Source organism: Triturus cristatus, chromosome 6, assembly GCF_964204655.1.
Source record: "Triturus cristatus chromosome 6, aTriCri1.1, whole genome shotgun sequence".
Lineage (NCBI taxonomy): Eukaryota > Metazoa > Chordata > Amphibia > Caudata > Salamandridae > Triturus > Triturus cristatus.
The window spans coordinates 667,980,667-668,002,603 of NC_140589.1; the positions used below are offsets into that span (position 1 = coordinate 667,980,667).

Genomic DNA, 21,937 nt, shown 5'->3' on the forward strand with positions numbered 1-21,937 from the left:
CTTTCTGCCCCTCCCCATCTAACCATCTCCGTGTGCCATGTGTGTAATGGGGGGAGAGCCAACTTCCACCTCATTGTAATAGCTCATTTCGCTATGAGGATAGCCATATCTGCAAATGTATACTGTGTTCTCTGCTTTTTCTTGCCCCGAACACAGGGGGGCCTGTCTTTTCCTGAATTACATCCCCAACTATTGACCAGAATCCCCTAAGCCGTGGACAGTTCCATAGCATGTGTAGAATATCAGTGTCCTCCAATTTACATCTAGGAGAACTGATTTGTGCATTTGAGTGTATACAGTTGAGGCAGTGTGGGGTAAGGTATGCCCTCTGAAGAATCATGTATTGGATATATTTAAATTTGGCATTTCGGGACACCTTTTTGGGGAACTCGAGTGCACACGCCCATTATTTATCCGTCATTTCTTTACTGAGTTCTCTCTGCCATTTGTCCCGTAAGCGCACCAAGGAGGCCCCAGCATGCATTCTAACACCCCTATATAACCAGCAGATTAGGTGTCGTCCCTCTCCCATCAGATAGATTGCGTGCACCAGGCCATGTGTGTGGGGGGGGGGGGGGGGGGTTGGTTCCCATTCGAGGACCAGTATTTTTTTACATAATGAACAATGGTAGCGTGTATCATGAATAATGTGTGGGGCACTTGCTGAACGCGTGTCAATTTGTCGTGGTTGGCTAGTGTGCAATCTATGAACAAGGCTCCCACTGTTGTCACCCCCTCGTGTCTTAATTAGTCCCACTGTTGTGGGTACACCAAGTAATGGAACGTTAGGCGAGTATGGGATATTTAGTTTGGTGTATTTCAATGCATGTTTCTAATACAGGATGGCTATTTTAAGTAACGAGGGAGTTTCAGGCAGTATATTAGAGTCGGGTAGAAGCAGTGTGTGCAAAATTCCCAGTCCTAATTTTTGTGCCTTATAACCGATTTCGTTTAAGTTGCGGCCTGCCAGTCAGTATGATGGCCATTGCAGTTGGCTAGCCATGCAGTATGCTCGAAAGTCGGGGGCTCCCAGTCCCCCCTCCTCCGGTCTCAGTTGTAATTTTACTAGGCTCACCCTCTGGTGTCCTTTACCCCATATCAGCTCCATGAGGAGAGTATCTGGTGTACAAAAGACAGTGGCCGGTATCAAAATCAGCATGTTAGTGAAATAATACAATAGTCTTGGGAGTAATACCATCTTGGAGATGGCTATTCTCCCCATAACCAAGAGGGGTAGTGATGTCCAGAGGGATATCTGGGCCCATTGTGATCTAATTGCTTTCATGAGATTCCCTTCTAGGAGGTCCTGAGGTGTTCTAAATATTTGAATACCCAAATATTTGAAGGTTTGTGGTGCAACCGACAAATCAAGTGAGACGAAGTGGATGAGTCCTGGATCCTCCCTCTCTTGCATAAAGAATGCGTGCGTTTTCGTAGCGTTAACTTCCAGACCCGAGACGCATTGAAATTGCTGAACTATAGTAGAGATAGGCTCTAGATCTTCGTTTGTCTTTAATATACAGTATAAGGTTGTCAGCGTATGCTGACACTGTTGTTGCTCCTAGTAAAATCCCCTTGTTTGCAGTATCCCTCTGGAGGAATATATGACGTTATCCCGCAATCAATTACCCCGCATACCATCACTCCGCATTTTTTTTATAACGCAGATGCAATTACTCCGCGATACCACCACCCCGCAAACTTTTACCCCGCTTATGACTTTACCACGCATGCCATTACAACGCAAAGGCATGCGCGGTGAAGGCATAAACTTAGTAACTCTACTTAACCTAAAAATATATATATATTTTTTGTTTTAAAAATATTTCACAATTATTATATAAATATAAAATTTTAAAATAGTTTAAATGACCCTTTGCACCCTGAAAACCAAACCCACCCATCCCTTAAAATTCCCCTGCAACCCAAAATCCTAACCCACCCTTACCCCTAAAAATGCACCTGTACCCCAAAACAAATACCCCCAAACCCACCCTGAACCCTAAAAATACCCCTGCACCCCAAAACCTACACTCACCCTGTACCCTAAAAATATCTCCTGCACCCCAAACTCACCCTAAAAATGCCCCTGTACCCCAAAACCTAAATACCCCCTGCACCCTAAAAATACCCCAGTACCCCCAAACCCACCCTGCACCCTAAAAATATCCCCTGCACCCCAAAACCTAAACTCACCCTGAACCCTAAAAATATCTCTTGCACCCCAAATCCTAAACAAAACCCTAAAAATGCCCCTGTACCCAACCAAAATACCCCCTAAACCCTAAAAATACCCTAGCACCCCCAAAACCCCAGACCCACCCTGAACCCTAAAAATACTCCCTGCACCCCAAAAGCTAAACTCACCCTGTACCCTAAAAATATCTCCTAAACCCTAAAAATGCCCCTGTACCCCAAAACCTAAATACCCCCTAAACCCTAAAAGTACCCCAGCACCCCAAAACCCAAACCCACCCTGAACCCTAAAAATACCCCCTGCACCCCAAAACCCAAACCCACCCTAAAATTGACCCTGTACCCCAAAAGCTAAATACCCCCTAAACATACCCCCTGCACCCCAAAACCTAAACTCACCCTCTACCCTAAAATTACCCAAACCCACCCTGAACCCTTAAAATACCCCTACACCCCAAAACCATATACTTACCTTAAACTTAATATATAAAACATATGATTTTACCATTCATGCATTTCAACGAATTTCATAGTAAGAGCATATAAAATGTAATGCCATGCGTTATAATGGTATTGCGGGGTAATGGTACTTGCGTTTTGTTGTAAAGGTTGATTACCCCTCTGGAGTCTAACGAGTTTTAATGCTAATACAATACAAATATCAGTGACAGAGGACAGCCCTGTCTTGTTCCCCTTGCCCCCGGGTAGGGGCGAGATATGAGGGATCCAGTATGGACCCGGGAAGTGGGTACAGTATATAGCAGTTTGACCCACTTCATATAACCAGGAGGTATGCCGAATCTGTCTAGAAGTGCAAACATATATTCCCAATTAAGCGTATCCAACGCCTGTTGGAGGTCAAGAGAGATACAGCCAGTGTCACAGGAGAGCTTGGCGGCAACTTCCATAACATAGTGTAGGCGCCTTATATTCAGGGAGGTATTGCGACCCTGGATAAATCCACAGTGATCCTCATGTATGAGTTTGGGAAGGTTTGGGAGGAGCCGGCGGGCCAGAATCTTACTAAGTATCTTGTATTCAGTGGATAATAAGGAAAGGGGGCGATATCCTGACTTGTCTCGCGGGTCTCTATTTGGATTGGGTAGGGATATAACTAGGGCCTGCATTGTAGTTAGTGGGAGAGACTGGGCCTCCTGAGCCGCATTGTATAGACAGGCAAGGTGCGGGGTGAGAGTGTCAGCAAAGTTAGAATAAAATTCCGCCGGTAAGCCATCTAGGCCAGGGGTCTTCTTACGAGGGAGTTTCTTGATGGCCACCTTAATTTCTACCCGTGCAATTGGGGCGTCCCAAGTCCTCCTGGGCGTTATCTGTCAGTTTAGGATAAGTCAATCCTCCTAAGAATGCGTCTATATGCTCCGGCAGTGCATGAACTGGGGCGCTGTATAACTTCTCATTATAGTCACTAAATGCAGTGTTGATTTCTGCCTGTTTATATAGTATGGTGCCATCCAGTAATGCCACTTCCGGGATTGATAGGAGGGGGCAGTTTGCGTCTCACAATAGTCGGGCCAATAGGATGCCCAATTTTTCTGCTTCAGCGTGTATTGGGTGAAAGCTCGGTAGGCAATGAGGCATAAATCCTAATTTAGTTCGGCATGTCGAATTCTCCCTTCCTGAAGGTATTTGTGAGTGGAGGGGTCGGTATAAGCTTTCAGCTCCAATTCTTGTAGGGAATCTTCGAATGCCGTAAGACTCTTGTTAATTTCTTGTAAGGGACCTACTGTCGCTCCTACGGATGCGCCTCGTAACACAGTCTTAAATGCATCCCATTCTATTAAACGAGATTCGCGTTTTCATTAAAGTAATTGGTGATCGCGTTTTCATTGAAGTAATTGGTGATAGTCGTATCTAATTTATCTTAGAAGACCGCGTCTTCCAACATCTGTGGCCATAATCTCCAGGTCGGGACCGGCGTGGGTATTTTCCCCCATTCTAGTAGGATTTCAAGTGTATTGTGGTCAGATAAGGTTTTACCCTAGTACGTAGTTTGGGATATTTGAGGTATGACAGATGAAGAACAGAATATTCTATCCAGTCTAGTGTGCAGTTGGTGTGTTGGAGAATAGAAAGAATAGTCGCGACTGGTAGGGTTTTTAGAGACGCCACACATCTTTGATCGCCCATCCCTCTGACCAAGCCCTCAGGAACTCTGCATTTTTAATGGAAACAGCTCCCCGAACCGGCGGGTGGAAGCGGTCTAGGTTTAGATCTAGAGTGGAGTTATAGTCCCCTCCCAGAACCCACGGGATACCCACCCAGTTCGCTAGAATTGTGTTCAGGTTAGTAAGGAATTTATCCTGTTCATAATTCAGAGGATATACACTTCCTATTACTATGTGTATCCCGTCAAGTGTCCCATGAAGCACCATGTATCCCCCCTGTGCATCTATTCGCTGCTCTATTTTTCACGAACGGTACCCCGTGTCTGACCCATGAGTGAATTTCTCGCGAATGCAGAGCATGCTGTAGTGAATATCTGGCCTCTCCATTTATTAAGTAGTTTGATTACCTCAGAATCTGTTAGGTGGGTTTCCTGGAGGAAGGCCATCTGTATTTTCCGTCTGTTTAATTGGGCATGGATCCGGTGCCGTTTGTGCACTGAGCCCATCCCCCTGACATTCCAAGTTAAAACTTTTATATTTGCCTAATATTCCCATGTATGCATCTGGTCATAAGTAATGTAGCAGCCCTGATATACACTACATAAACTATATATTACAAAACTGGGATTGAGCCATTTCCCAAAAAAATACAACACAATTAAAAATCCCAATACTAGGCCTAGCAATAAAACGTTGCTGGTCCAAACGTTAAGCAAAACAATCTGAAGGTCCAGTCAGCTAGCTAATACAGAAACAGCAGCGGTGGCGGTTCCTGGACAGAGCATAGAACCTTTGTTCTGGGCAGAGCACCACACTTCCCAGGGCCCTTGTCACATGTAAAAAGATATGGGGCACCTAGGTGGAGGAAAACATTACAAGGCACATTGGCAATATCTTACTTCGCTCCATCGTGGACTCTGGTCAGGATGTAGTATAAGTCATCCTCTTAGACCACACATTTTCAGCCAAACAGTCTCTGCACTATTTGTGAACGATGGAAACAACGGGTCATTACTGTCAGTCTGACTGTATCATGTTATCATCCTAGTGTTCAGGAGGGGATGGCAGGTTGGCGTCACGCATGGCAGCCGTCGCAGCCAGTGTCGACTCCTGTCCCAGCAGAGCCTGCTCCAGGTACGGGTTCTTCGCTGCAATTCTGCTGGAGGATCTGGTTCGTCGTATTCTCTGACCCAATGGCCGTTGTTGAGCCTGTTGTGTCCTCTGGTCTATATTGGCCAGAACTTGAACTTGGGGGGGGGGAAAGGGTCGTTTGCCGCCTCTGGGCTGTCAAAAAAATAGGACTGCTGCTCGTGCAGGATTATCAGACTAGCAGGGAATAGTAGAGCATATTTAAGATTTAGTGATTGAAGCTTCTTTTTCAGAGGGAGATAATAACCACGCTGCTTTTGAACCAATACTGTGTAATCAGGATATAGGGAAATCCGGTGGTTTTCGTTTTGGATGGGCGCTTTCCCTGGTCCTCTGGAGGAGGAGATCGCAATCCTTGTAGTTCAAGATATGGGCAATCGTTGGTCTTGGCTGTGCTCCAGCTGTCGGACGAGCCGGCGGGATCCGGTGGGCCCGTTCCACACAGAAGAAAGACGACAATCTTTCTGGTGCTATATATTCTCATAGCCACTGCTCCATAAATTGTGTTGCATTCGGGCCCTCCGAGCGGTCTGGAAACCCAGCACACGGATATTGTTGCAGCGAGCCCTGCCCTCAGCGTCCTCCACCCTGTCCTATAGGTCAGCCAACAATTTTTGTATTTGGGTAATATGCTCGGAGAGTTCTTTGTGCTTCGGTAGAAGTTCCGGCAGAGACTGTTTATTGCTTTTGACTATAGTGATAACTCAGCCTTCAGCAGGGTAACCACAGTGGACAGGGAACCTATTTGTTGTTCAATAGATTTACGAGAGTCCAGTTTCTCCTGTAAAATTAAGTCCAGTTTGTCTGGAGGGGTTTCCTCATTATTCGGTGGGACACATCTGATTGAGGTTGATTGCAAAGTCATGGCTGATTCACCCTGGGTATGTTGGTCAACAGGTGGCATCTCCGCTGTCTTGCCTTTCGTTTGCCCCATAGTAAAATAGCTGGGAATCAGTAGGGATAATACTGTTCGTGGCATAGTGCTTATATATTGTGATTTGGTTTGCCAAACAATTTGGGGCGTAGGAATAGTAGTCTCAGCTGTGGTCAGTCACCCAGCGGCAGCCAAAGGCTGTTGGCTAGGTTGAGGGCCTAGGTTCCTCCTTTCGCAGCTAGAGCCCAAGGAGCAGCGTTGCAGGTTGAAAGCCCCACGATACAATTATAACCAGACCATTTTGTGCAGGAACTTCAAGACCTGGTTATCAATGACCCCGAAGCAACGTGTATGCCTTCCGTGAAAAGTTCAAGTGGGGGAAGGGGTCCCAGTTTAAGCTCAGCCGCGCCCAGCGTCTTTATCTAGTGGGGCCCGCAGAGCAATGATGGCATTGCTTACATCTGAGGCATTCGACCCCCCCAAATTCCTAGGCTCGTGGTGGCAGGCAAGTATAGTCTCAAGTTCCATATGTGTCACTCTAACGCTTGGCCCAAGGGACTTGGTCTCTCTTCTTGGCGCTCCACACAAGTCACACAGGAGCGGCGCCCGCTTTTATATGCTGCCCAGTGGTGTTGGGGGAGGGGCTCAAGTCACAACCCCAGTCGAGTGCCCAGGGTGCAGCAGGGACGGAGGGAGCAGCATGTGTGGGGAGACCAGGGAGCCTATGCGGCAGCTCTGTTGGTTACAGCAGGAGGGGGGCACTCATCCATACTCACTGCACACTGCCGGAATTAGGCCTTATTCAATGGAAGTATGCACAGGGTCCGCAGGGTTCGGGCGGTTCCGCCAGGGCAGAAGCCCTCAGTCACCTTGTTGTTGCTCCAATCGGGAGGAGCTCCCGTGTGAATCCACTTCAGGATCTTCCATGCCTGGGAGGGTGGCGTTACGGCCTCTGCTCCAGCACCCACCCCAGGCCCTTCGATTCACAGTCCTGTGGTGCTCGGGTCCGCCAATCCCAATGCGCCAGTCCCACTGGCACTCACCAGTCCCACTGGCACGCTCCAGTGTTTAGGATCCAGGGTCTGCAGTATATCGGCAGATCCCTGACAGGGCCTCAGTCATCCTCCAGGGCACCACGGCCACCTCCAACAGGGGCGGTTCAGCCCCACACTGCGTTCGCCGCTAGGCCAGCAGGGAGCCGCCGGTCCACACCACAGTCACACCTCGCCGCACCAACAGAAACAGGGGTCTCGGCACGGGTCAACACGGTGGTGAGTGCACTACCGTGTCACAACGCTTCATGCTGCGGTCTGCGGCGCGGCAGCTCGCGGGATCAGACACTCGTGGCAGCCTTCGTCCAGTCTCTCCGTGCAGGGCTCCACTTCGAGCGGTGTTTCTCCGCCCCAGATACAGTCTCCACACTCTAGCGCCAACGCGCTTCTGCACCTGTATCAGGGGAAATCGGGATCGGTTGGCCCCCAGCGCCGGTAATTTATAGTAGAATGAGCGTGCCCTGCCTCGGAGCTCCGTTACTGAGCGGCCGCCTTGCTTGGTGGTTAGCCACGCCCCCAAGATTTGAGTTGTACTCTAGCTGCCCAAAAGAAGGGAATGCGATATATAAAACAGGTGAATACAGAAATGTGAAAACCAATGGAGGACCTATAAAAAAATGTTAAGCACACTATATTAGGGTGCTAGGAATTCCATAAGAGCTTAAGGGGAAGCGTTTTGAAGAGTTTTGTAGCTATTCTTTTTAAGGAAACATTATCTCTTTATATGTCAGTATCAGAGTTAGTTTAAGTTATCAAGACAATGCATTGTGACCAGTTTAAGTTAAACCCAAACAGAGGCAAGCCACGGAACATGTTAGTTAATTTACTGACCTACTCTCTAAACGAGCAAATACTGACCCTTGGCCTCAAAACGCAAAAATTGGAAGCAGGTGAACACTCCTTTAAGATTCGCTCAGATGTTGCATGTGAAACTCTGTCACAATCAAGAGTCAACCTCGAGTCACTTGAAGTGTGCCAACTGGATATAGGGAAAATCCTTTTTTTCATGAAGGAACGGTCACTCCGTGAATGTTATCCAGTAATATGCTTCATCATTGAGCTCCTCTCGAGGGTTGGGGCATGCTGCAACCTCTTTCCTATCGAACATGCAAGCTCTGAAGGCGGTGAATAGGTCTTGGGCCGGGTGGGGACCCTAAATGGCTCGAGGTTACCTCTCTTCATTCTGACATTGTATACGAGGAGGGTGAGTCACAACCTCTGTTTCCCTCTTCAGATTTTTACACTGCACACACAACTCTGGACAGACAGTGAGAATAGGACAAGTATATGGATGAGCTTAGAGAATTGGGTGCAATAGCACAGATGACGCTCACAGCCATGCTGAGAGTCGTGGTATAATAAAATGTGCACTTGAGTGAACCCATCAAAGTAGAGGCCTTTATTACACAAATGTAGAAAAAAACAACACAACCTGCCAAATTTAGGGGAGTGAAATTTTTGGAGGGTGTGTTTTCTGTTTTTAGTGTATGGTGGTGGGTGAATGGGAAAAGAAGGGGGGAAAAAACACCCAAAAACCTGTGAAGTCCCAGAGCTCAAAGGGTAATAGAAATCATGCCTACAAATACACAGGGGAGGGTTTCCAAGGGTGGAGGGAAAAGAGGAGGCGGGGAGAAAGGGGAAATAGTGGGGCACTGAATAAAGCACTTGTTGGGGGAAAAAGAAAGAATAGTCCTCAGTCAAAGTATTAAGCAAAAGATTTTGAGATGGCAGGCAACTTTAGGTGTTGATGTTGATATATAAGTGAATTCTTGGAGGGAATGCCGGTAAGGGAGAAGTTTAAATTAGGTGTCCTGACATGGAATGTGAATGGTTTGATGATAAAAAGGAAAATAGGTTAATAATAGAATATTTACAGGATGGTAGAGCACAGGTTATCTTACCAGAAATGCCTCTACTCCGATATCAAATAAGATTTCCCGACACCAAAAGGCACCCCTGCACCCCGCGGCCCCCTGTGCCCAATCCAGGGGTACCTACCTATCCTCCAACTACCCAACTTACCTCTCGAAGTGGTGGTGGCACCTGAAGAATCTTCGTCCCCGAGCTTGCAGTCTTTTTCTAAACCGGAGCTTTCCCATTGAAATCAATTGAGCGCCCGAAGGCTCAAAAGCACCCTGCACCCAGCCGCCCGAGTGGCCCTGGCAGTGAAACCTCTACACCTATCTACTTCCGCATTTGCCCTGAGCAGGTGACCAGGAGCCCAGCTCCTACAGCAGCGTGGCCTGCTAGTCAGCAGCCACCAACCAAGGCCCTCCTACCTCTCATAGGATAACATTGGGCCTAACTCTCTGCACCTGGCTGCCCCTGTGCCGCTGAGGGTGAAACAACTGTACATAACTGACCTTGGGAGACCCCTGAGTCTATGCCCAGAACCTTAACTCTGCCAGTCTGTTACTTACCTTAAAGCCGATAACTCAGTTTTCTCCATAGGGTAACATTGACTGGTTTTTCCTGAAATTTCTTCTAAGTGTGGACTTTTCATAACTTAAAATATTCACCAAAAATCAGCAGAGTAACGAAAATACTCACCTGATATTAGGTGAGCTCCCAGTGCTGGATCTTGGTACCCAGCACTGACTCTGAAAAATATTCACAACCGTACTTACCAGTAACCCAATTTTCTTCCATAGGAAACCATTGACTATTTTTCTGTGAAATTTCTTCTAAGTGTCGATTTCTGCAAACTTTAAATATTCTTTAAAAATCGTATAAATTGTCAAAACATAAATACTTACCTGTTTTGGATAAAGGTCCCAGTACTGAGTCTAGGCACCCAGTACTGGATTACAAAAGTAACGAGAACATAATATACCTGCAACCTGAATTTTCTTCCATAGGGAATCATTGACTGTTTTCTATGAAATATTTTCTGTCAACTTTTAAAATAGCAAAATATTGTCTAAAAATCCTAATAGTAACAAAGTCGACTTTTAGCACTTGTTTCTAACTACTGTCCCAGGACTGAATCTAGGATCCAGTCCTGGAATCACAAAAGTAATCCTAAAAGTAATCTATTGCAAATAACTTGAAACTTCCATTGAACTCAATGCATTATTGTGTTTAAAATAGTGTTGCCTATTGCAACCACTTGTAACTTTCTACAAAAACCAATTGCATATTGAAAAGTATTTATATAAAGCATCTCATTCTGAGAAAGTATATTTTAATACCTATTGTTGGTTCTAAAATAAAACAAGCATATATTTTTTATATATAAACCATTGGCCTAGAGTTCAGTTATTGAGTGTGTGAGACCATTTGCTGACTGAGTGTGTGCAACAAATGCTTTACACTGTTCTCTGATACTGCCTTACTGCTCGACCATGCTACCACTTTAGAGAGTAAGGTTATATCAAACTTTAGCCTCTGCCAAACCTCTGGGGACTGTGTACTCTGTACACCCTGTACCTATTTGGGAACAGTATATACAGAGCCACTTTCTCACAGCACAGTATTCACCAACTCTGGGACACTCCCAGGCCAAGAGTAAAAAGTCAGCCCCTGGGCTGCCACACCTGTCACACCTATCTGTGGTTCTCAAATTGAATCGTAACATTTTAGCCGGGGTGTAATATAGGCGTTGCAGAAATTTGTAATGTGTGACGCGAAGTCTAGAACTGGCAGAGATCTGGTCCGTTTGGAGACAGCAGTATAACAATTGATCATCAGTAATCTCATGTTCCAACCCCTGACACCACTTAGTGCGAGAAGAACTGGGGGATTCCATCTGCTGTGTGCGTATATTGTGATAAAGCACGGATACCAGGTGTCCCGGGGATGTGGCGCGGGTCAGCAAATGCAGAGGGAGAAATGTTGGGGGTTCCTGAGGAAATTCTGAGGTGATTGATCGCACGCCCTGGCGTAGTCTGACGTAAGGAAATATATCCTGTGAAGTTGGCTGTAGCCCTTGAAACATGCAGTCAGTGGTGCGAAATGTCCCATTTTGGTAGAGGTCTCCCCATGTGGTGGTGATAGTGCGCTCACATAGTTTGAGGAACCCTGTTTCTTGTAGCCCTGGCATACGCGGGTGATAGGAGAGGGGGAGAATTGGTGAGTATAAAATCTGGCCTTGAAGGAGAGACAGAATGCGACGCCAAGCGTCTGCTGTGCATGTGATCGTGGTAGGCTCAGTGTCGCGTGTACGGAGAGGCGCGTTCAGCATGCCATTTAAGGGGATAGGATCCGCCAACCAGTGTTGTGCTGCGATTTGCGGCATGTACCTAGGGGGATGGATCCAACAGAACGCATAGTGAGCCTGTGCACATACATAATAGAGCTTGAAATCTGGCAGATCGAATCCTCCCTGAGCATATGGCTGGATGAGCACCTTCCATTTCAACCGAGGTTGCTTGCCCCCCCATATCAGCCATGTCATTTCGGACTGGAGTGTTTAAAAGAAGTATCGTCCAGGATGATATGGAATATTTAAAAAAAAAGTTATAGTATTTGTGGCAAAACCACCATTTTAATCAATGCCGCTCGTCCTGCGAGGGTCAACGGTAGGGAGATCCATCGGGTGATATTTTCCGTGATCCGATGTATCGCAGTCCCGTAATTGAGACGCTTCAACTCGTCTCTGTCTCTTGTTATTACTACCCCAAGATAGCGTAGGTCCGAATCACACCACTCCAGCGGATAGTCCAAGGGGAAACGCGAGACAGCCGAGGTCAAGGGCAACACTTTAGACTTCTCCCAATTTATGTGTATCCCAGACAACTTACCAAACACTATGAATTCTCTCAGTAGCGGGTTTAAGTTATCCTGTGGATGCCTCATATACAGCGTTATATCATCCTCATATAAGGATGTGAGGATTTGTCGCAGATTACATCTAAGAGCCCTGTCTTGGTGATGCTGCCTCAATTTTGATGCCAATGGTGCGATGGCTAGCGCGACGAGGGGGGGGGTGAGAGGGGGCACTCGTGCCCCGGGTTATGGGAAACATGTCAGATAGATGACCATTAATTAACACACTCGCTGTTCGCAACTAATATAGCAGTCGTATTCAGAACAGGAATAAGGCAGGAAACCCCATGAGCTGCAGCACCCCATAGAGATAGTCCCATTCAACAGAGTTGAATGCTTTAGTGGCATCCAGGAAGACTGCCACCAGCGGCAGCTCCGGTGCCACATTCTGTAAGATAGAGAAGAGGGTGCGGAGGTTATGCATGGTTCTCTGCCAGGAACAAATCCTGCCTGATCTGGGAGCACTGATTTTTCCATTAACAAGGCTAGTCTATTCGCAATAACCTTTGCCAATATCTTAGCGTCTCAATTATTCAAAGATAGCGGTCTGTAAGAATCACAGGGTATTGGCGACTTACCGGATTTAAGTAACTACGCGATTAAAGCCTCCCTCATAGATGGGGGTAGTTTGCCAACTTCGAACGATTCCTCATATAGTTCCTTTAATATCAGTGCCATCAGATCAATGTAAGTTTTATAAAACTCGGCTGGCAACCCATCGAGGCTGGGGGCCTTCTCGGATTGCAACTGCATAATGGCCTCTCGTATTTCGTCTAGTTCGAAAGGAGCGCAGAGGAATTCCCTTTGTGAATCGCCGAGCCAGCCAAGGGCAACATCACCAAGGAAGCTGTCGAATTCAACATGATCCCCACGTTGCGAAGTGTAAAGCGTGGAATAGTGCGCGGTAACTGTAGCTAGGATGTCAGGAGTATCGCGTTGCAGGATCTCCCCCGGCCCAAGATCTCCAACACGCAATTAGAGCAGCATGGCCGTCGTATGGTTTCAGATAGTGTCTTCCCAGACAGCTCACCCTCCCCATATCTCTGCGCCACCCAGTATTTCCCTTGAAATTTCTTTTCCGATCAGCGGCTTCCATATATTCAGTGAGTTTCTCCCGAAATGCATGCCGAACATCCTTGTCCCCCCAGCCTCAATTGTGCCTCGAGATCTTTAATCTCCGTTTCTAGTCGTCTGATCATATTCTGTATATCCCTCAACACCCCTGAACCCTTGAAGATACAAAACCCTCTTACTGTCACTTTAAAGGCTTCCCAAATTGTTTCTACAGCATATACGGAGACCTTATTCCTACCAAAAAAATCTTGGAGATCATCCCCCAATTTGTTGTGAAATACCATATCTTGGAGCATTAAGGGCTGTAGTCTCCAGACATGACGAGGTTTGTTATATCCTGGCGGGGTAATTGTAAGCTTGACCAGAGAGTAGTCCGAGTATGTTCTGGCTAGATGTGACATCTTTCTTAAGGGGGCCCAATCCTCGAGACACTAGATAGTAATCTAATCGTGCCCAAGAGGCGGCGTGTGCCGTAAAGTTGGGTGCCCTCCCGCTTAGCGGGATGAGCGTGTCGCCAGGCGTCTAATAATCCCATCTCTGTCTTAATGCCCTGCAAAACATGGTATGGTGTGTTTAATGATGTGGTGCGGGGTTTGATCTGTCTTCTGTTGGGTTGAGAACTGCATTAAAATCCTCACCCCGTATGATATGCGTGGAGCCAATGTCCAGTATTTTCCCCCAGAGCACAGCGAAAAATTCTGGAGTGTCTACATTTGGGCCGTAACAGCTCACTAGGGTGACCGAGTACATACCTAACCGCCCCCACACTATGGTGTACCTTCCATTATGATCCAACAATGTACCCGCTAAGGCGAACGGTGTCTGTTTTTTGATAAGTATCGCCGTGGCTCTAGCAAAGTATGAGTATGAGGAGAATAGTCGATGATCGGCCCATTTCGTAGCAAATGTAGAGGGGTGTAATGGATGAACATGTGTTTCCTGGATTAATGCAATATGTATGTGGTGTCTATCTAGGTATGCCAAAAGTTGTCGGCGCTTACGCGGATCCCCAAGTCCCCTTACATTCCATGTGAGAATCTGTAGACTCTGATTAGCCATGAAATCAGCCATGGGTACTGGCAGTGCACAATAAGTGGTGACATGTTTCCTGTACTCAGTGCGCCATTATCATAAAAATACCATGTGCTTGTCTATCATAATTTAGTATAGTGATGAACAACAAACATATCCGGAAACCCTTCCCACGCCTGCCCCCTACCCTCCCACAACAGCACCCCAATTGTGCCGTTATGACCATTCCCTCCCGAACCCCAACATTTCCCCAACTGGTCAATGCGGTCAACCCAGACCTGCGTGAACTAGAGGCGTGTGGGGGATCACCCATAGTGGGGTAACCGCTGGTGTGTCACAGTTACCTCCCCACTCCCAATGTACACACGCGACTGCGGTAGCGGCAGGCGAAGCCTCGGGAAGTGGTGGCGGGAGGGTGCTCGGCTCTACGCCGCGGAGAAAAGGAACCATTGTCCAAGTCTTACTGGTAACCCATTACATGTGTGATACACGCTGCAGGAGCGTTAGATACACTTATCTGGTGTCTCTTGGCTGTCCATGAGTCCAGTCTCCTGCCGATATGGAGCATCGCCCCTCTGCAGCGTAGGGTAGTCGAAGGAGGGTCTGTAGAGAGATAGTCCCACTCACATTGGACTATCAGCACCGAAAAGCAGCAATCTTTTCACCCCTCCCCTCCCTCATTATGAGTCGTCCCCCAGCTCTGGAGAGCGTGACAGAGAGGAGCGATCATCAGAATTCCGTCAAGGTGAATGTCTGTTAACATTTTTGAGGAACTCTTCCACTTGGTGGGGACTCACAAATATCTTCTGTTTACCTTGGTGTGTGATCCTTAGGCACGCTGGGTATAGGAGTGCAAAATCTATTTGTGCCTTGCGAAGCTGCTGTTTCACATGGATACATTTGCGGTGCGCTTCCTGTACAGCAATTGTGAAGTCCGGATACATGGTGAAGTTCATACCTTCATAGGACAGTGTCTTACTTTCACGTGCTAGGTGGAGTGGTGTGCCCTGGTCGCAATAATTAAGGATCCGGGCAATGATGGGACGCGGGGTGCCACCCGGAGGCGGGCGAGGCCCAAGAGACCGATGAGCTCTCTCCACTGTCAGATGCGGGGAGAAGGCAGCTTCTCCGAAGGTGTCTCGCAAGAGGCGCTCGATATAATCCTCCATATGACCATTATTTGTAGTTTCCGTAATACCAATAATTCGAATGTTGATTCTGCGGCTTCTAGCTTCAAGGTCCTCATTCTTAGCAGCTATTACTTTCAGAATTTTGTCCATTTGCGCCATTTATTTTTGCATTTGGGCCGCAGCATCTTCTGAGTCAGAAATCCGCCGTTCCGCTTCCTTGATCTGTTCATCGTGCTTGTCCACTTTCAGGCACCAGGAAGTCCAGGCGACTATCCATAGTGTCCATTTTGCCTGACAATGAGGAGAGACACTGTTGCATCGCCAGGAGTAATGTTTTGACCTCATCATCCTGGATAGGAGAATGTGCTTGAGATGGGCCTTCCAGACTTTGCGCTTGCTCGTCAATGCTTGAGCGAGTGACTGTCCTTTTCGCATCGAACACAAGTTTAGACTGTCGTCCCTCTGGCTTCCCCAATTTGGAGCTCCGAGATAAAAGGCGCACTACGTCTGGATACGTTGTTTAGATGTCTTCCCTGGTGTGACGTGCAATGGCCAGCAGCAGGTTCAACCAGGTGCGGGCTAGTGAAGGCGCTTCCCCAGTTCGGCAGCTCCCCCAAGTAGTGAAAGGTAGTCTAACTGGCGCCTTGGGTCATCAAAAGGAAAATTTGCATACGCTGCAACTCAGCGCTGCACCGTGAACTGGAGCAGAGTTCCAGGGACACGAAGAATGGTTAATAGGGGCCCTGTCAAGAATGAAGTGCAGTTTGGAAACCTGGCGCTGGCCGCAGCAACCGCCCGCGTTGCAGTGTGGAGTTTTGTCCCTCTGTCAGTTTGTGCAGCCTGCTCTCTTATCGTGGCGGTGCGCAATGTCTTGCCGCATATAATATGTAGCGTCTCCGCGGCGTACTTATTCAGGAACCCAAGGCGTGGATAAATGGGATGGTGGCAAGTATCTAGCGCTGCAGTTTTCTACTCCTGGGACCACCGCTGCAGTTCTTCTCCGGCCTATTCCAGCCCCCTTCTGAGATGCAGGCTATGTTGTGGTCTCCCAATCCTGCACCATATGGCCGAGAGCAGTGCTTCTAGTCCTGCGGACACTGCAATAGAGGCGCTAGCAAGTTCTTGGGACTGAGGTGCGGCCTCTTCATCTATTCTCTACAGCTATCTGCGGCGTGCACCCGTGTCCTTCCAAGAGACATCCCCCGCTCCACCAGCCGCGTCCACCCGTCCCGTCCCACGGCAGCCGGCGTGTTATGGCGCCTTATGGGAGAGGCCTCCTGGTGCGACGCTAATCTTCCAGCGAGTGCAGGCGCGAGGGTCCAGTGCCTCCCAGGGGACCGGGAACCCGCGCAGCCGTAGCGGGCACAGAGAGTTCCTTGTAGCACTCCTTCTGCAAAATGGTGGCGTGCGGTCTATGTGGTGGTGCAGCAGTTATGGTAAAGGGCAGCAATCCCATGCAGTGCCCTACCAGCTCTGAGCCGGAGACGTGTCCGCTACTGTTTATTCTGAGGCTTAAGGAGGAGAGTCCTGCACATTAGTACTCCACCGCATGTGCGTCTGTGTCTGCTCTCGTCACCGAATGCCTGTGCGCTCACCCACCTTCGGCATCCGCGCTCCACAGACCGGTATAACTGCCTCCGTGGTGTGCGGGTAGAGGCGCGGGATGGCCCCCGGTGATCCCAGACGCCGCTGGGACTTGCAGCGTTTTTGGCGCAAAGCCGCCTCCCAAGTCACGGCCCAGCACCTTGTGTGAAGCCGGGAGCTCGCGCCGTGGCGCCCGCCGCCACCCCACACTCCACCAGTCTTCCGCTGCGGCATATACTGTGCCTCACGAGAGGTTTCCGGGGTTCAACAAAGCTGGAATTCGAACCGGAGGCAGCGGGCACCTTACTTCATAAGTGCCATGCTTCATGGTCCCTTTCCTCCGTGGAAAATAGAAGAAATACAATATATTGAAGCCGACCTACCGGAGCCTCACAGAGGAGTGGCCATTCCGGTTGTGCGCCACCTAGCACACCCCCAAAACTGCATTTACTTACCTTTTTTCAGGAAAGCTCCCAGTGTGGCATCCAGGTATACCACACTGTGTAAGAAAAGTACCTGTAAAGTAATACAACCAATGCTCGCAAAGTAATTATAAGGTGTATGTACAGTAATTCAACAGTTTCTTTTTACAAGTGATTCATCTGTAACCAATGCCGTGCACATACAACTGTATTGTTTCTGCAAAGTATCATTTTTCTTACCTGTGCCAGTCCTGGGTTGGTTCTAGGAAATAAATACAACTTAATATTTATATACACAACAAATTGGTCAGAGTTCAGTCCTTGAGTGTATGAAATCATTTCTTGCCTGAGTGTGTACAATAAATGCTTAACAATATCCTCTGATAAGGCCTTACTGCTCGCCCACACTACCACAAATAGAGAGTAAGGTACTATCTACTTTAACCTCTGCCTCCCTTTGTGGATCCACTGGACTCTGTGCACACTATACCTCACTTTAGTATAGTATATACAGACCCAGCTTCCTACACACACTCAATGTGTGACAGTGAGGCTGCCAGTAGGGCATCGTTTGCAGTCACTGTGTGGAGCCCATCATGATTGAAGGATTTCTGTCACCAGCTATTCAAAGGCTATATTGTACCATTTAAGGCCACCAGTTTTGTACTACCAAACTTACCAATCCTAAATCTATTGATTGAGTCCAGAACACATTGTTTGAAAATTAAAGTAAGGCATTTAAATGTCATTTATATTTTAGGATTGGGAGGAGAATGCCAGTCGAGACCTGTCATTACGTAAACATCTTGATGCAGTCACTCTGCTCATTATCCAGTGGAGGAAGCTTGAATTAAAGTAAGTGTGCCACTGTATACATGATTGTTATGTAAATAGCTGTGTTAAGAAGTTTATCTTTTAATCAAGGATAGATGGAGCAGGAACACAAGCTATTCACAGCATTGGGTTGGTGGACTATATCCAGATTTTAGGGACATTATTGTGTGGTTAGATTGGTTGAGTACAGTGCTGTAGGTTTTATTCAGTTCTAAAGGGTGATTAAGGGCACATTCCAAAGTTGGAGGACATGAGGACCAGTGTCTCTCAGAAAAAAAAATCTCTAGGTATGTATTCATTTCAATCCTAGACTCGGTCATAGTTTCTGCTTTCCGATAGATGATTTACAGTTTTCTTATGGTGAATTATTTGGTGTAGTTTTCTTATTGCCATGTGTTTTGGGTCTTTAGGCTTGATTTTTGCACCCCACTGGTGGAAAGGCATGCCTAAAAGCAGTCTGGTCTGCTACTGTGGGTCTGATTAGTTTATATTACATATCGACCAAACAACAGTTAATTAAAATAACTCTCCTCTCTTAATTAACATTTCGTCCACTTGCCCATTGCATCCTGTTGGTAGAGCAAAGGCTTCCTCCGTCTGTGGCCTTTATATATTTGAAATGGCATCTGTTGCTATTGCTTGCAAAATTTGTACACATTCTGATGTACTCAAGATCTCATGGACTGTTCCCTGAATAATGGTGACAGCAGCCTGTAAAGGTTACATTTGAACATGGCTGTACCGGGAACCAAAAGTAGCCCTGCCAAAAATATTCAAACCAGCTGCTTAATTTCCTTGAATCTGTATTTCTTTACTTCCATTCATGCATATTTCACTCCCTGTGTCTCTGCTCGCCCCTTCCCCCCGTCCATTCTGCCTTTCTTTATTTTCACACTTTCCCTTCCATCTATTGCCTCTTTGTACTCGCTGCGTATTCCTCAGCTGTACCTTCGGCAATACGCCCCAGGGAGATGGAGCTGGAGTTAGTGGTAGCTGTTATCTTAAAAAGAATGGCCTCGTACAGCTCTAGTTCTGTGACTAGCATCAATGTTTTTTTTGGGGCTTTAACCTTATTAAAGGTTCCCCCTTATAAATTTCAAATAAAGAAGGGGGATAGCTGCCGGTAATTTTAAAACACTAAGGGCCATATGTAGGTAAAACGTGTTTTGCGATTCTCTAATTGCAATTTTTAGGATATCGTAATTAGTGAATTGCAAAACGCAATGTAGGTAGGATTAGCAAAATATTTTGCGATTCCCACCTATTCCTTATTTGCGAATCCCAAATTGAGATTCGCAAATAAGGAATACCTTGCCATTCATTCCTATGGGCTAGAAGGCCCATAGGAATGAATAGGAAGACATTCTCAATTTGCGATTCTCAATTAGAGAATCGCAAATTGAGAATGCAATTTCAAGTTTGCAAGGCTGTCAATAGGACACCCTTTTGCACCCCTGAAATAAACATGTGTGCACATGTGGCTCACATACATGCGCTAAGGGCATGTATGTGCGCCACATGGCACTTTGAAAAATGCAAAAAAGTGAATTTTTCAAAGAAATCGCAAATTACCACCAACCTGAAGTTGGTGGTAATATGCGATTCCTTAAGCCAAAATCGCACAACTTGGGTGCTTCCTACATTGCATTTAAGGAATCGCAATTTGGGATTCCTTAAATGCATTTGCAAAATAAGGAATCGCAAATTTTGCGATTCCTTATTTTGCGTGTGGGTTTTTGTGTGCTACATAGCACACTGCCCAAATTGCTATCGCAAACACTGAAATTCGGCGAATTTCAGCATTTGCGATCGCAATTTGGCTTCCTACATATGGCCCAAAATCCCTCAATAACATTTAGCTCCCCAAGCATTGAAGCACACCTGAATACACTAAGTATACCGGGTGGGAATCCAGTGATGAAGTATTCCACTAGTATAACTAGTGGGCGATGGCTCTTTTACAAAAAATAGCGAACCCCCGTTGTCCTTATTGATCAGGGAGACCTGCGATATTCGAGCATAATGGGATAAATGGCCAGTCAGACCTTTCATTTCAATGTACAGTGAGGTGGATAATGAATCTGTGAAGTACCATCTTGCTGTCACACTCCCCTGGGATCCCTTTTTCCTGGCACGTATTAATAGGTGTGCTTCACCTCTGAAGTAAGGAAGCAAAATGTTTAAACAGTGTAAAGGTTGGGTTGACATGAGTGTACACTCTCCCACTAGGTACAGACAATTTGAAAATTGTTGCAGCAGGCAAGCATGTCACTATGGGGGCAAGTACCCAATGATTCATTGCTAACTCAATGACCCTTCTCTCAAGGTACAGTAGACATCTGTGGGAAGGGAATGAAGATCCTGTGCAAAATCTTCCAGAAAAAGAGGGCTGACAACTTTCTTGATAAGGGAAAAGTGATCTCTTAGGTAATGTTAGATGTGTGCTCGATACTGCAACTTTTGCCACTAGGCAAATAAACACTAGCATATTGCTTCACCAACATGCGTATTTCTGTCTTTTGCTTCTAGGTACAATATCACCTCATTGGCCTACTATTTAATGGGGAACCCCTGTTTGGGCCATAAGTTGACTCTATGCCCGAAAAAATTAACAAACACAGACAAGGTTATGTGTCTCCTACAGCTTTTTACGATCCCAGGTCAGAATGTTGTAGGATGCAAACAAGACCAGCACTAAAAATTATCTTTGCCACCACTAGACAATCTATCAGCTACATAGTACTTCCCAGGCAATCGTTCAGGATGGCAAGGATAGTGTGGCAAAGGTGCCCTTCATCGAAATGTGAGAGGGAAAGGCAGAGGTGCCCACAGTAATAGGATCTCTGCCACCAAACAGTGACCTGCTCTAGTGAGAAAGTGCCATTTTTCTTGCATGGTATGCCCCCACATATTGCTGAATGTACTTTGACTGAGTGTGCCCTGGGCTCCTGCCAATCAGGTGCCCATGGCCTATGTTCCTTCCCTAAAAACTATACTGAAACCTAAAACCCAATTTGGCAAACCCTGGCCACATGTCATCCCCTGGTAAATGGTACCCTAGGTACCCAGGGCCTTGTGACCAGGGAAGGCTCCTAAGGGCTGCAGCACTTATTGTGCCACCCTAAGAGGCCCTGTACCCTTACACAAACACACTGCCTGCAGGCTGAGTGTCTGGGTATAGAACAAAACAGAGTCGACATGGCACACATCCCTGTGTGCCATGCCCACAACCTACACTGTCCTGGCATACATAAGCCACCCCTCTAGATGGGTGCCCTATGCCGGTGGTGTGGGTATAGTAGCATGAGCCCTGTGCCCCTACAGTACCCAGGTCCATTCCTGGGTACTGTAAGTGCAGTGCTGCCATTTAAGAGTATATGGTGATGGGAGATCATCAACACAAACTCCACAGCACCATGATGGCTCCACTGAAGACTGAGAAGTTTGGTATCAAACTTCTCAGCACATTAAACCCGCACTGATGCCAGTGCAGGATTTAATGTACAATGCACGACAGAGGGCATCTTAGATATGCCCCCTGAACCTAACCTACAATCCACGTCTGGTCTTAGGGGCTGCCTAGGCTGCCACACAGCAGACATGTTGCTGGACCCCTGGGTAGAGAGCCATCCGCTCTCCTGGGCCTACAACAATGCATATCCTAGGCGAGGTGCTAGGTCTCCTCCCCCAGGATGAGCAG

At 47.1% G+C, this 21,937-nt stretch overlaps 1 protein-coding gene across 1 annotated transcript in view; it reads left to right on the forward strand.

Annotated features, from left to right (window-relative positions):
* Positions 1-21,937, forward strand: part of MDN1 (midasin AAA ATPase 1) — a 2,002,810-nt gene that overhangs the window by 1,340,770 nt on the left and 640,103 nt on the right. The window contains exon 68 of the mRNA XM_085611158.1: positions 18,164-18,258. Coding sequence (XP_085467284.1) covers positions 18,164-18,258 — 95 coding nt within the window. The remainder of the gene's footprint in view (positions 1-18,163; positions 18,259-21,937) is intronic.